The sequence below is a fragment of the Siniperca chuatsi genome, linkage group LG8, assembly GCF_020085105.1.
Source record: "Siniperca chuatsi isolate FFG_IHB_CAS linkage group LG8, ASM2008510v1, whole genome shotgun sequence".
Taxonomy (NCBI): domain Eukaryota; kingdom Metazoa; phylum Chordata; class Actinopteri; order Centrarchiformes; family Sinipercidae; genus Siniperca; species Siniperca chuatsi.
In genome coordinates this window covers 14,991,702-15,005,937 of record NC_058049.1, presented here as the reverse complement: position 1 = coordinate 15,005,937, position 14,236 = coordinate 14,991,702, and the positions used below count along the sequence as shown (strand labels likewise).

Sequence of the window (14,236 nt, the reverse complement as noted above, 5' to 3'; positions counted from 1 at the left end):
CTTAGAAAGGGAAAGGATAAAGACAAGCGTTTGCCTGCTCCTCGGAGTTTCTTTCTTCTCCCTTCATGCCTCAGGTTTTAGTTTTTACTGACAATGGCATTTCGGTGATCCTCTTATCTCAACTCCAGCTGTCACTCAGCAAACCAACAGCAGCCCAAACCTTGGCGCGCGCACGAGGGGAGAGATTCAGGTAGAAGCATCACTGCTGATGCTCAATTTGTCCTGGATCCAACTTAAATGATAAAAAAAATAATCCCTCTCCCTCCCCCGGGAGTCGGGGCCTCTTGGTAAAATTCTTCCGTAATCACTCAGATACTCTTTTTTTTTTATCGCACTCAGAATGAATAAAGTGGTCTGATTATGTGGACTGACAGTATCTCCAAGGCTGGTAACTCCCCTGGGGCTCCAGGGTTACTGTGTGCCAACTGTCTGATTTGACTGATTTGAAATTTGGAGCATACACCACTAAAGCACAATATCACCTGACATGATAAGGGCCTTAAATGGGTCCTGATTTAATATATTGAGGCCCTGTTCTTTATTTCAGTTTTGTGTTTCTACTGTACGTTGCATTTTATTAAATTTGTTTAGACAAATTACTACGTAGCAAATCTAAGGCCAAGTAGAAAATTTGTACAGGCCGCACAGAGAGTGAGAGAAACAGAGAGATTTGTAGGGGCCAAACAACTCATTTTTGCCCTAAGGCTCCCTGGCAGATTAATCTGGCCAAGAGTATCCTGTGAGTTTTTTTTTTTTTTTGATCCAGGGCCTTCACAGTCACACTAAATCTGCTCTGTATCATGCTGTTTCAAAATCTAAATAACTATTTAGACTGGGACTTAGTAAATGGTGTATCACCTTTCACTCTTATTACTAAACTACCAGAGATAGGCTACCCCTGAACTGTTGCACTCTGTTCACTTCTGTTTTATATTACAGTAGAATAGAATAAAACTGAAGCGTACGAGGCCTATTTCATTAGATGTGTTGTGTGCCACCGAGTGGTGATGAAGGGTCACTGCAGTCTGCTCTGCCGCGCGGACTCTGTCACAACTTTCTGTTTTCAAACAGGAGTTGCCATGAGCAACTCGATGGTTCAAGTACTACATATACATTTGCATGTAAAATAATTCAGCGTGTGTATGCTTTCCATTAAAGGCTTAAATGATAAAAAAAAGACTCTTCGCCAAACCGGAAGTAGATTCAAACATCCCCTGATTCTTTCCTGTGACGTAGCGCTAGCTCCCGGTGCTACACGCGGGAAACAGGCGAAGCTGCTCATCACATTGACAGTAAGACTCGAAGTTTTCAAATTGGATTTTATCGCTTGGTTAGAAAATCGTTTTGCGATATTTGTAAGTAACAAGAGAGCATAGATAGCTTACGTGCTTTATTTGGAGCTATTACGTTTGAAAATTAACTCTGAACATCACTTGATTTCTTTACACCGGCCTAGAACTGCTGGAGCGCTCGATTTGATGTACGGCGTGTCTCTACGGGGCGATGCTGTGGCGCGTGTGGTCTGTTACGGTGTTAACCTGAGGAGTCAGTGCAACATCGTACCATAAAATAAGCGCACCTGATGCAGTTCAAGTTAGCCTAGCTGTTATAAGTGGCGCAGCATGGACGCTGGTTTTCGTTTTTATTCAGAAACAGTGGGACCTAACCGATATATTTCGAAAGAAAATAACGGTTGAAATGTTCGTTAAACTTCCCTGTATGAATTTTATTGCCAGCAGGCAACAACGTAACGTAAACTGTTAGCATTAGCTAACTAGCTCACAGCTCTACTCGGTGCTTTAAACTGTGAGAGCGGATAGTGGCTAATGCTAATATCACAAAGAAAACCAAAAGTTAACAGAAAAAATACAGCTTTTAGCATTTACACCATCACAGGATGGCAGGTTTCTCTCTCTCTTCACTCTGACTCAGTTTGACTTAGTCACTGCGTGTGTGACCATCATGTTTTCATCAACATCAAACTGTTTCCTGTGGGATCAGGAGCTCAAACAACAGGGGAAGCAATGCAAATGACCGTTTTAAGGATAAATGGGAACTGAAAATACATTTTAAAAACCAGTGCTTGACATAAGCCCTCCGGATGTTTGGTACTATCTAATGCATTTTCTTCTGTCTGTAGCGCATCAGTCATCGCCTGTAGCTGAGATGGGAGACACACTGGAGTTCAACGAGATTTACCAGGAGGTCAAAGGCTCCTGGGTCAGTATCCTCATCAACCACCTCTGCTCTCTGATGCGTAGAGAGGAATCATACTGGAAAGCAGTCCAGTATACTATCAGTACACAGGCTGATGTCCACTTTAAAAAGCCATGATACCAGCACAGTAATATTTTTAAGTAAAATATTTGTCCATTTGTGGAGTTAAAGGGTGTGTTCCTGATTATAGTTGTGAAATTAGTAAAATGTAAAAACAGCATCCCGTTGACCATGAAACTACAGTATAATAGGCATGAGTCTGAAATGAGTAACCTGCTTTGTATTTACTGAGACTCGTACAAGATGATTGATACGGTTCAAAAATACATCAGTGGATCCCAGTATTAAATTCATTCTCTAGAACAAGGGTGTTGAGTTCATTGATTTGTGGTTCTACAGACACCTCTATGCTGAATCTAATTTATGTTTATGTTCATCACCTTTTGTTCAAAATTGGTTGTATTAAAAGTTTGGTTGAAAAAGATCAGCCCTATTTTTCCTGCAAAATCATTATTGTTAAGAAGTTGTCTCCATGAACTAGGGCAGCAACTAACAGTTATTTTAATTATCATCAGTTAATCTGCAGATTTTCTTAAGTAGTCGTTTGGTCTGAAATATCAGAAAAAGGGACGAATGAACGAGAATCATATTTTCCCAGAGCCCAAGTTAACAACTTCAAATTGCTTGTTTTGTCTGACAGACAGTCCAAAACTCAAAGATACGTTTTATTATCAAAGAAGAAAACCATAAAATGTTCACATTTGAGAAATTGGAATTGGAAGTACATTTTTGGCATTTTTGCTTCTTTTTCTTAAACGATTGATCTGTTTTCAAAATGGGCCAATAAATTTTTGTCAGTTTAACACAAGTCCTGTGTCTGCTCTGTATCTCTTCACTTTGTCGCTGCAGAATGACGGGCGGCTGCGTTTCAGCAAGCAAAATGTGGTTTATAAGAGCAGCAAGACGGGGAAAGTGGACAGCATCCCGGCTGGTGAGCTCAACTTAGCCCAGTGGAGACGAGTGTGTTTAGGTCACGGGATCAAGCTGGGCACCAGCACAGGACATGTCTACAAATATGATGGCTTTAGGGACACAGTGAGTATTCGTTTGTTTTTTTATGTGCCAACATACCTGCAGGCTCCATGTAGATATTGTATTTCTTTGTGCAATAAAGCAGTGGTTTACAGTTTTCGAGGCTTAGAGGGCTGATCAGGCTCTCAGGCTTCTGTCTGATGCTGTGATACCTCAACACTCTAAATCTTTCTCCCTTGTTGTATTTTTTGGTTTCTGGGAAATAATTGTTACCTTACTCAGAGGAGAACAAGGCAACAGTGGAACATTACAGACTGACACACACTGCTGGTTTGTTCAGCTCTGTGTTTATGACAAGGGATGTAACACAAGCAAGGGGACCGCCGATAAACAACTTCCATCCCTTGTCTGACATTTCCACAGAAAAACGCTACCATCTTGCGAAAAGGCCACCACTTGAGGGTGTGTGTGCGTGTATGTGGGTTGCTATCAAAAGTATGTGAATGAGTCGGCTCTTCTCTCCAAAGCTCCTAATGGGATTAATGAGGGAAACCAGCGCTAGCATGTGTGTTCCATAAACAGTGCAATCATCGGCTCATGTGAGTCAGTGTTTATATCAATCCACTGAAACAATTTGGCTCAGAAGACAGACAAGAAAAAAAAATTGTGGTCGTGTTTGTTTTTTATCACCCTATTTTTTTTCTTTCCCCCACTGCTCTGAGAGTATGGGGAATGTCAGCACCCAAGTAAAAAACTGGGATGAAGGAGCGGGTATAACCTGGAGTCTGTCGCTGTGAGTGGTGGCGTCTCCTGGGGTTAATCAGTGCGTTTTTTTGGAGATGGATTCTCTCGTCCCTGAGTACAGGGCGTGATGTCATTGTTTATTATCCCACAGCCAGTGTCGGTAATCGGGAGTTGGCTGGAGGTTTAGCCGCTGGCGAGCTGTACAGAAGCTTTGATGCATCTGTCCTTCTGAAGTGTCCTTGAGCAAGACGTTGCTCTCTGCCAGAGAGGCTGTTATGTAGCTGACCTGTAATTGTCTCCTGGAGGAGCAGGGGGTGTAGAGGCGTGTACGTCACTTCTGTCCATGTCGCTTACATGTGTAGTTTGTAATTGGTCCAGACATCATTGTTTACATTGAAAGTGTGGCATTGAATGTACGCAGGTGCACGTTGTGGTTGCATTTTGGTAATAGGGCAGGTTATCGAAGTTTTTCATTAGAAAAAGAATGGTCGTAAAACGATGAATACACATTTCTGAGTGTCATAAACACCCCAACGTAATTCTTTGTATAATCAGAATTTGATCCGTTAGGTTAAGTAAAATTAGGAAAGTCTTGAAGAGCCTTATCATGAAATTATTTACTATTGGCTCAAAAAATGTTGAAGCAGGAACGCATTATCCAGTTTTTCTTAACACATCCATGGTTTTAACAAATGAGAGGTTGAAGGTTGTTGGGAGAGCATGGTTGAAAAATGTAGTAATAAAAGTCAGATAGGAGGTGGTTATTTTGGGTAAGACTGTGTGTGTGTGTGTGTGGGTGGGTGGGTGGGTGGGTAGTGGGGGTCTGTGTTTATTATGATTAAATGAGCTAAGCAACAAGAAATCTGCCAAAACTGTAAGGAGGAGTAGAGAAACACTCAACAGCAGGCCTGATGAGGACACACACGCATTTACACATTGATACTAATGGCCACTTGTGCACAAACTCTTGACTTTTATGCATTTACACATCTGCTCACACATGCTCTCCTATCTAAACAACGCCTTAATCCAGGCTGACAAACGCGCTGATGAACTGTAGTGCGCGCACACACACACACTCTGACTCTCTGGGCTCTAATTGGCTGTAATAACCTTATGGACAGGCGGATATCCAGGTGCGTAAACTCTGTTTCCCACAGAGTCTCATTCTCTACCCTGCACACCACAATCACTTCCACATGTGTGTGTACTACTAGGACTGTGTGTGTGTGAGATTGACCATGTGTTTGTCGCTGTGTGTGAGTGTGTCCTTTCCAGTTGTAAGCAGGCCTGCAGGATAAATAAACAGGCTGATTGTCAGCGGTGGTGTGGAGGGGAGGAGGACAGAGACGGCGGATGGATTACATTCACCTCCAGTGTTCCCAAGAGGCCTCAGCGGCAGGCGTGGTTATAATTGCGTTGTGATTAATTAGCCCTCCATCCCCTCACCCTTTTTGGAGGATGTTCTTCTAAGCATTGACCCATGCAGTGCCAGTGTGTTGCTGTCTTGAAGCCATCCTCTTTTGCCATTTTTTTATTGTCTCCCCTGTTCTTTTCATCACTTCTTCTCCTGTCTGTTTTTTGCTTTTGTCTCCCCACCTCTCGTTTCCCCCTCTTACCCATCAGGACTTTGAGAAGATCTCTGAGTTTTTCAAGACTAACTACAAGGTGGAGCTGACGGAGAAGGACATGTGTGTGAAGGGATGGAACTGGGGAACAGCCAAGTTCTCGGGTAAGAATACTCACACAACAACCAAAATTTCCTCACTAATAGGCTACTGCAATAATAGTTTTGACATAGGGTCATTGTAGTAATGTACAGTAGTGCTGCAACTAACAATTACTTTCATTATTGCTTAATCTGCAGATAACTTTTTCAGTTAATTGTTTTGTCTATAAAATGTCAGAAAATAGTGCCAAACAGTCCAAAACCAAAATATACTCAATTTACTATCTTGTATGAAGAAAAGCATGATGTTCTCACATTTGAGAACCAGCAAACTAATATTGCGTGAAAAATGCCTTAACGATTAATCAATTATAAAAAGGTGACAATTATCTGTCGAATAACTAATTGTTAATCTACTATTCGTTTCAGCTGTAATGGATACTATGTTCTGCAAGTGAAGAGAGCGGGGTGAAAATTAGCTAGGGTGTCAAGATCACTTGACACCCTATTCTCACTGATTCAACATGTATTTTTATCATAAAGCCAAATGACAGAACATTTTCTGATGTCGTTTTATAGCCTTTATTTTGAAAATCTGGAAAGTCTTTATGCCTGCCTGAGCTGAATTTTTGCCATTAATAACTTAAAGATTCTATAATAATAATAATAGCACCTCAGTGAAAAATAGATTTTTAAAGAGTTAAAAAATAAGCTGCCACTGTGACATTAGGTTTTCCTGTTTCTCACTCCCTCTCCCACCACAGGGCCGCTGTTGTCATTTGATGTAAACGACAATTCAGCATTCGAGATCCCACTGTCCAATGTGTCCCAGTGCGCCACGGGGAAGAACGAAGTCACTCTGGAGTTTCACCAGAATGACGACACCGAGGTCTCCCTCATGGAGGTCCGATTTTACGTCCCGCCCAGCCAGTCTGATGAACGACAAGACCCCGTTGAGGTGAGGAAGGATGTGCTACTTCCTTTTTTACTAGTCATAAAGTGCAATGTTTGTTTTTTAATCTACACTAATAATGGTGCTAAAAGTGAATGTCTTCCTACAGGCGTTTGCCCAGAGTGTGTTGTCAAAGGCTGATGTGATCCAGGCCACAGGAGACGCTGTGTGTATCTTCAAAGAGCTGCAGTGTCTTACACCCAGAGGAAGGTAGAAGATCAATACTTGAACACAAAATAAAGTCACTCACAGATTTCCTCATTTATTCAAGTTTCATGAATTAAAGCAGTGTTGGCATGGGAAGCCTGGTAGTTAGATGTCCAAACATGACAGGGTTGGTGCTCAACTCCCTCTAGAGTTCTGTTATTGACTCCATTCACCTTAGTTAAGAATTTAGCCAGATGGCTCACTCATTTTTTTTCCTCACTCAGATATGACATCCGTATCTACCCGACTTTCCTTCACCTCCATGGTAAGACCTTTGACTATAAGATTCCCTACACCACAGTCCTCCGCCTGTTCCTGCTGCCACACAAAGATCAGAGGCAAATGTTCTTTGTGGTAAGTGGACTTTTTCTGTCAGATGTTTTTGTATCCCAAATAAGCAATATTTTTCCCTTGCTGTTTCTCTCGTTCCTGCTCACTCTGTTTTGTCATTTTTGTGTTGTCTTAATAGATCAGTCTGGATCCTCCCATCAAGCAGGGTCAGACACGTTATCACTTTCTCATCCTGCTCTTCTCCAAGGAAGAGGACATCAACCTCACCCTCAACATGAGCGAGTGAGTATGTGACAGTTAAGGACACTATGACTCTATGGGCTACGTGTAGCCAAGTGCAATATGAGCCTGTTACATTGGTATTGCAAGACCCTTCTTATGGTAACCCAACTTAATGATAACTCAAGCTCTGTGTGTGTTCGATACTCACTCTTTTGGTGTTGTAAAGCGTGTACCCACTAGGGGGAAGCAAATATCTGGAGTGGTTTTCATGTGTACAGTGGCACCAGCAGCTTCTTCTGTTCTTTGCATTGTTACACATTCCAGAAAGTTGTCTTAAGTGTTTAATTTCAAGATAGTAAATCTGTACTTTCCTCTGTTTTCCAACAGAGAGGATGTGGAGCGCCGTTTTGAGGGCAAACTCAGTAAAAACATGTCAGGGTCTCTGTATGAGATGGTCAGCAGGGTGATGAAGGCCCTGGTCAACCGCAAGATAACTGTGCCTGGAAACTTCCAGGGGTAAGCACCTAATAAAGACATTACAAACACATTTTCTTTCATATACTTAAGTTAATCCTGTTAAACATGCCCCATTCTTCCACAGTCACTCTGGGGCTCAGTGTATCACCTGCTCCTACAAGGCGTCCTCAGGCCTCCTTTACCCCCTGGAGAGGGGCTTCATCTATGTCCACAAGCCCCCCGTGCATCTGCGCTTTGAGGAGATCTCCTGCGTCAACTTCGCCCGAGGTACCACCACAACGCGATCCTTTGACTTTGAGATCGAGACCAAGCAGGGAAATCAGTACACCTTCAGCAGCATTGAGAGGTGAGGACACCACACGCACACACACTCACTTTTTCATGTACACTAGCATCCTGGTTATGACTCTCATCCTGGTTTATTTATTTATTTATATATATATATAATATATATTTATTTATATAATTTTTAGATCATATCGTGCCAGCCCTGAACCTATCTAGTGAATTTCATCCAAAATAACCTTATCTTTCTCCTTTCCTTTAGAGAAGAGTATGGCAAACTGTTTGACTTTGTTAATGCCAAGAAGCTCAACATCAAGAACAGAGGGTTCAAAGAGGTAACTCATTTGTCATTTAAACATCTCCCAGTTAGTAAGCAAAGATATTACATGAGTTTTGTCAGACTTCCATCCCAGATATTGATGCTTGTTGCCCTTCTCCTGTGTGTCTGTCCTTGTACCCCTGTAGAAGAAGGTGGGTATGGTCATGGGCGTCACATGTGGACTAAACACTTGATTTTATGGGTGTGGAGTGATTTCTGCTTGCATGGCGTGCGGCTGTGTGTGTGTGTGTGTGTGTGTGTTACAGAGGATTGTGTCCTATAATCTTGATTTTGGTTGGATGTTACCAATACGATTGGTGCTGAACCTGATAAATCCTGAGTGATTTATGTCTAATCATAGGACATGGGGGTGAAGGAGTGTGGGACTCTGATAATTGAGCGAGCGAGTGAGTGTGTGTTTCTTTGCATCGTGCTGACTAATGTGTGGCCCGGGGGCTTTTGGTGTGCTTTAACACTCAACACAGCTGTCGTTATGACCACTGACAGTGCTGATTGCATTACCCTTAATCTGTTGACATATGCAAGTTCCTGGTCTGTCTGACAACACAGTTGAAGCTCCAACTCTGTTTCACTGGTAACAAGGCCATCTGTTGCCACGGTGACAGGGTCAGTAGAGTAGGTCAATGAAAATGAATGGGCCTGCTCTCCATTTCCTTTTTGGTGTTTTAATAAAAGCCTCCCTGACTTGTCGTCTGTCCGTCCCCTGACAGACACAGGTATTGATGCATGGAGATGGAAAAGAAAGAAATACCTTGGTTTTGGTCTAAGATAACATTACAATACAGCCAGCCTCAACAAGTCCTTCAGTGTTTTTCCTAAAGAGAAAGATGTCACATTGAACATGTGACACTATGTTTTCGTCTGCTGATTTCCAATAGACAATGTTGTGATGTGAAATTCTTCTTTTTAGTCTTGGGTGACATGTTTGTAAAAGAAACTTGGCACAATCAAAGAGGAACAGGTAGCCTTATATATATTATGATTTTTGGAGGCTACATTATCCTAATGATCAAATCTCACCTACTCATGAACATTCATCAGGTAGCTATGAGTATGGATGACTTGGAACAGACCTATGAACAAGCATTACGGAAAAAAGTACGAGGAGAGATAAAGGTTATGAATATGAAAATGGTCTTACATGAGGCCCAATGTTTGAAGTTCATGAAATCCAACCCAACATAGTGTTGTTTTATTTTATTTAGTGCTGAAATAATTTGTCAATTAATCGTTTAGTCAATCAAAAGGAAAGTAATCAACTACAATACTGATAATAGATTAATCGTTTAAGTCCTATATTAAGTAAAAATCCCAAATAATTGCCGCTTCCAGTTTCTCATGTGAGGGTTTACTGATTTCTGTGACTTATATCACTGTAAATTGACTGTTTGTATGGACAAAACAAGTGATTTGAAAATGTTCCTTGGGCTCTGAAATTGTGATTGGCATTTTTCAGTATTTTCTTACATTTTATTGACTAAATGATTAATCGATGTATGAAAGTAATGGTTAATTGCAGCCCTAAAATTATTTTGTTTTATTAAGATGAGCTTTGCCTGACTGTTAGTAGGTCATTGAAGACCCTCATATGGCTATACTGTATTGTGGGTGCTGTTTGTTTTTGTTGTTTTGACCGTGTAGTTTACTTTCAGGGCATGAAGGGTAAAATTGACGAATACAGTGACTCAGACGACGACCAGCACGACGCCTACCTGGAGAGGATGAAGGCTGAGGGCAAGATCAGAGAGGAGGGCAACGACAGCGACGAATCAGATGGTGAAAGCGGTGAGTAAAGGTCTCAGTGTGACAGAAGCAGGCAATACATGTTGAGTTCAGAAGTCAGTAGGTTTGATTGGTGGCTTTTCTGTCCTGTTTCACTCTTTAGATGAGTCGTTTAATCCTGGAGAAGAAGATGATGACATTGCAGAAGAGTGAGTGACTGTTTCTTAAAATTGCTGTTTGTTTTGAGTGTGTTCACCCTTTCCTAGAACACCTTTTCCTTGGGAATAAAATGCAGCACTTTTTTCTGTCACCCAGGCTTCTTTCACCCAGTTAACGTAACTTTCCCCCATTTCCTGTTTTGTTTCTCTACCTCCATCAATCAGGTACGACAGCAATGCCTCAGCAAGCGACAGCAGCGAAGATGGGGACGAAAGCGAAGATGAGAGCGCAAAAAAGAAGAAAGTCAAGAAAGCCAAAGTAGTGAAGGAGAAAAAAGAAAGGAAGCCACGCAAAGAGGTGCGAGAGCAGTTGGGACAGGGAGAAAACATGAGAGATATATTAGATTGTAACAGCTGAAAGAAGACAAGATTCAAGTAGCATGTGCACACATTTACCAATTTCAATTTCCTTTTTTTCTTCAATTGGAGTAGAAAAAGCAGAAAGATACCGGCGGCCCCAAGAGGCCGATGAGTGCCTACATGTTGTGGCTCAACTCCAGCCGGGAGCAAATCAAGTCGGAAAATCCGGGCATCTCCATCACAGAGATTTCCAAGAAGGCTGGAGAGATGTGGAGACAACTGGGCAAAGACGACAAGGAGGTGAGGCAGGAGAACGAGGAGAGAGAATTTGCTTTAGTTTTACTCCTCTGCTCTCACAACATTAGATATTTAACTTTGACCATTGTGTTTAGAGAGTATGGATGTGACTATAGAATGATATTAAAGCAAGAAGTATGCAAGCTGTAGGTATGATCATTTGCATTTAGATAGATTTGCATGTTGTTTTACATTTAAAATTCAAACTTTACTTCCAGTTTTTTTCTCTGCAGTCAGTGTTACTCATGTTAGTGTGTCCTCAAGATTATGTCTGACTAACCTAAACACCTAAATAAATTTGACTTATAAATATTTTTTAATGTAATTTAAAATGGAAAATGAACCCAATCAAATTGCGTTGTTAAGTCAAATTCATATCAACACTCAGACTTGCACCCAAAATATTTTTCTCTGCATTCATCGCAGAATCACTTTATTGCAGTTGTTGCTATTAGGCTTTGGTCTCAAAGTCTTGTGTGATTGAGTTTTGGGGTTTTCTTTAGAGTTTACAAGTATCTTGTAATAAGTTACATTTTAAATAAAGAAAAAGAAATACATCTGATGTAATGTATAAAGGGCGTCAAGCTGAAGGTAATTTGCCTTTTAAAACCAGTTGAAATCACCTGATGTGTTTGTCTAGTCGCCCAAATGGGCAAATACCTGCTAACATTTATTAAAGCTTTGCCATGACAGCCAACATGCCAGAGAATTTTTCACATTTGTCAGAACGGAGCCTATACTTACCTTAAGTTGTATTTTTTGTATGCCAGTATTAATTGGTCTAAAATACATTTAGTTAGAGAAAGCATAGAAAGAATGGTGACACCAAACATTTTTAAAGTGCAGCGTCTCAAAAAACTACAGCCAGATGCGATTGTTTCATTACATCTGTGCCATGTTGAACTTGTGCTATGCAGATCAGTGTTTCAACAAACCCAGACAAAGCAATGTGTGCCGTCTCTATCCGTTTGTCCCATAATGTTTTATTCATTTCACTCCTTTACACTTTCCTGCTTCTCTGTTTCCTTCAGGAGTGGGAAACGAAGGCAGGAGAGGCGAAGAGGCAGTATGACAAAGCAAAGAAAGAGTACAAAGAGAGCAGTGGAGGACCAACCTCCAGTTCCAAGAAGTAAGTCTTGCGATGCAGAAAGTCATGTTTTTTTGTTGTTGTTTTTTTTTCTTTTTGCTTGATACAATCAGTCTTAGATATATGTGACTTTTCCCCCCCACCCTTCACCCGTTAGGGAGAGTAAAAAAGCTGGAGGTAAAAAGGAGGAGAAGAAGAGGAAGCCTGCTGGGGGAGATAAGGACAAGGAGCGGGGAGGAGGCAACGACAGCTTCAAGAGTCGAGAGTTTATCGAGACCAGCGAGGAGAGTTCATCAGACTCTGACCATAAGAGCAAGTCCAAGAGGAAGAAGGTAAATTCAGTAATGATTAGTGTGGTGTTTATCAGACAGGCTGCAGCAGGATCCATTATCAAATTCATCCTCATCTGTGTGTTTCTCTCTGTTCACCACAACATTGGGACATCACATGCTGCAGTGAGTCAGTTTTCTGGATATGTTATATCAATTTTTGTAATGATAAACGCATTAGGGTGCAACATTTTTTTTCCACTACTTCTAAGTTTGCATTATAGATCAGTGCAGAGATTGTTTTGTGTGACATAGTGGACATAAAGTAATGGTTTATTTGCTGCACAGAGTGTTTCTGATTGACTAGCAGGTGTCTATTAGATTCTAGTAACTGGACAATATAACCTCCTAATGGTAGGAGGAGGAAAGAGAGGACTTTTTAAATAAAGTAGCCGCCCGGTAGGTCTGATCGCGGGACAGCTGCAGGGGAAAGAGAAAGGATTGGAGAAGACTAGTGACCAAAACTGTACATTTAAAAAAAAAAAAGAGGTTGCAGGTAAGAGCTAAAGAGGGGCAGAGAGACTGTGTGTGAGAGACATGGGGAACGCAAGGTATCTCCGCTATATTATGTAGCAAAATGTACTGGTATTCTCTATTCTTGTTAATTGAGTATAGATTTGAAAGCAATCCATGAAAAAGTGTGTGTTCCTTAAATATGGTTAGTGACCAAGATATAAACTGAGTGGGGAATTCTGCCAATGAAAAATTAACCTGTCAGTGCTCTGGTGCAAAAACATCTAATGGATGTCACAGAGGCAAAGAACCACCTGACAACTCGTTAGGTGTTATCTCTTATTTAAACTAAAAACATTGATGTAAAGCCTCAGATTTCTTCAATGTTACTGAACATATTTCATCGGACCATGATGTAAAAACCCTCAGTATCACTCACATCTAGATATTTTAACTTTATCTCATATTACAGAGGGACTAAAAACCATCTTGTCTTTATTACACATTACACACACATACTTACCCCCTTTTCTTGATATTTTTTAACCAGGAATCAGATGAAGAGGAGGAAGAGGCTGTGTCCACACCTGCCAGCTCAGAGGAAGAGTCTGACTAAACACAAAAACCTTTACCCATCTTACACCCAAACCAAGGACCAAGCATTTATACTCTCTGTGTTGATATCACACAAATAGACTGACAGACAAATCAACAGACTTGAGTTGTTTTTTTCCTTCAACATCTACAACTCTAAATGTTTTGCTTTAAGAGTATAAACGCATCTTGTGGCTGACTCTGGAAGCTCACGTAATATTTGATATTTGAGCGTGTTTTGCTACTGACAGCTCAGTGAAATGGTGGTGTAGCACTTTTCCCAGAATTCTTGAAGGGTTTTTTCATCTCACCCATGGGGATGGTTGTTATAGTTTTGTAGCGCTGAGGAGTGTAGGAGTTATTAGTTGATTTAATATGGATAAGGCAGAGAGAAGCAGATGTGAAACCATTTTGTTTCTCCTTTTGTAGAGCATTTAAAAACCGCAGTTAAGTGTTTTTTTTTGTGTTTTGCGATGTCATTTTTTCAGCCTTGACTAAATAAATGAATCATTTTTTAATAAACCCTCACTTTGCTGTTTGTTTTGTACACAACCTTTTGCATCATGCAGCTGGGTGATAATAGAAACCAGCAGCTTTAAATTGTTTCTTATGGTAGATACTAAAGGAGTTTCACTTTAAGGCTTTGCAAACCCCGGCCACACCCACAACTTTTCACTTATTTTGGATGATTTGACCTTTTCTCAGGACTGTGTGGGCTTAATGGACATCGTCCTCATTCTTTTGTTGGCACCTGACGGGGGAATAAATGAAAGCTTTAGCGTTCTTTATTGGTATATGGA

The 14,236-nt window shown here is 41.0% G+C and overlaps 1 protein-coding gene across 3 annotated transcripts; it reads left to right on the top strand.

Annotated features, from left to right (window-relative positions):
- The first annotated feature begins 1,153 nt into the window (after nucleotides 1–1,153).
- On the top strand, nucleotides 1,154–13,958 carry ssrp1a (structure specific recognition protein 1a). 3 transcript variants are annotated; one of them, XM_044205304.1, is made up of 19 exons: nucleotides 1,154–1,292; nucleotides 2,141–2,220; nucleotides 3,127–3,312; nucleotides 5,620–5,725; nucleotides 6,427–6,620; nucleotides 6,724–6,824; nucleotides 7,046–7,175; nucleotides 7,291–7,394; nucleotides 7,722–7,850; nucleotides 7,936–8,157; nucleotides 8,359–8,431; nucleotides 8,562–8,567; nucleotides 10,089–10,221; nucleotides 10,322–10,367; nucleotides 10,542–10,674; nucleotides 10,809–10,976; nucleotides 12,005–12,102; nucleotides 12,218–12,392; nucleotides 13,393–13,958. In XM_044205304.1, exons 2-19 carry the CDS (start codon nucleotides 2,167–2,169, stop codon nucleotides 13,456–13,458), a joined length of 2,124 nt encoding a protein of 707 aa, XP_044061239.1. In that variant the 5' UTR covers nucleotides 1,154–1,292; nucleotides 2,141–2,166; the 3' UTR covers nucleotides 13,459–13,958. The 3 variants fall into 3 exon arrangements, with proteins under 3 accessions (XP_044061239.1, XP_044061241.1, XP_044061240.1); XM_044205305.1 differs by having other exon boundaries at nucleotides 1,230–1,355; XM_044205306.1 differs by lacking the exon at nucleotides 8,562–8,567 and having other exon boundaries at nucleotides 1,155–1,292.
- The last annotated feature ends 278 nt before the right edge of the window (nucleotides 13,959–14,236 follow it).

What these genes read in the sequence shown, in the direction of transcription:
- ssrp1a (XM_044205304.1), top strand. Translation starts at nt 2,167, where the DNA reads ATGGGAGACACACTGGAGTTCAACGAGATTTACCAGGAGGTCAAAGGC. An exon ending in CTCACCCTCAACATGAGCGA is followed by an intron (nt 7,395 to 7,721) that starts GTGAGTATGTGA and finishes GTTTTCCAACAG; the next exon opens with AGAGGATGTGGAGCGCCGTT. An exon ending in CGAATCAGATGGTGAAAGCG is followed by an intron (nt 10,222 to 10,321) that starts GTGAGTAAAGGT and finishes TTCACTCTTTAG; the next exon opens with ATGAGTCGTTTAATCCTGGA.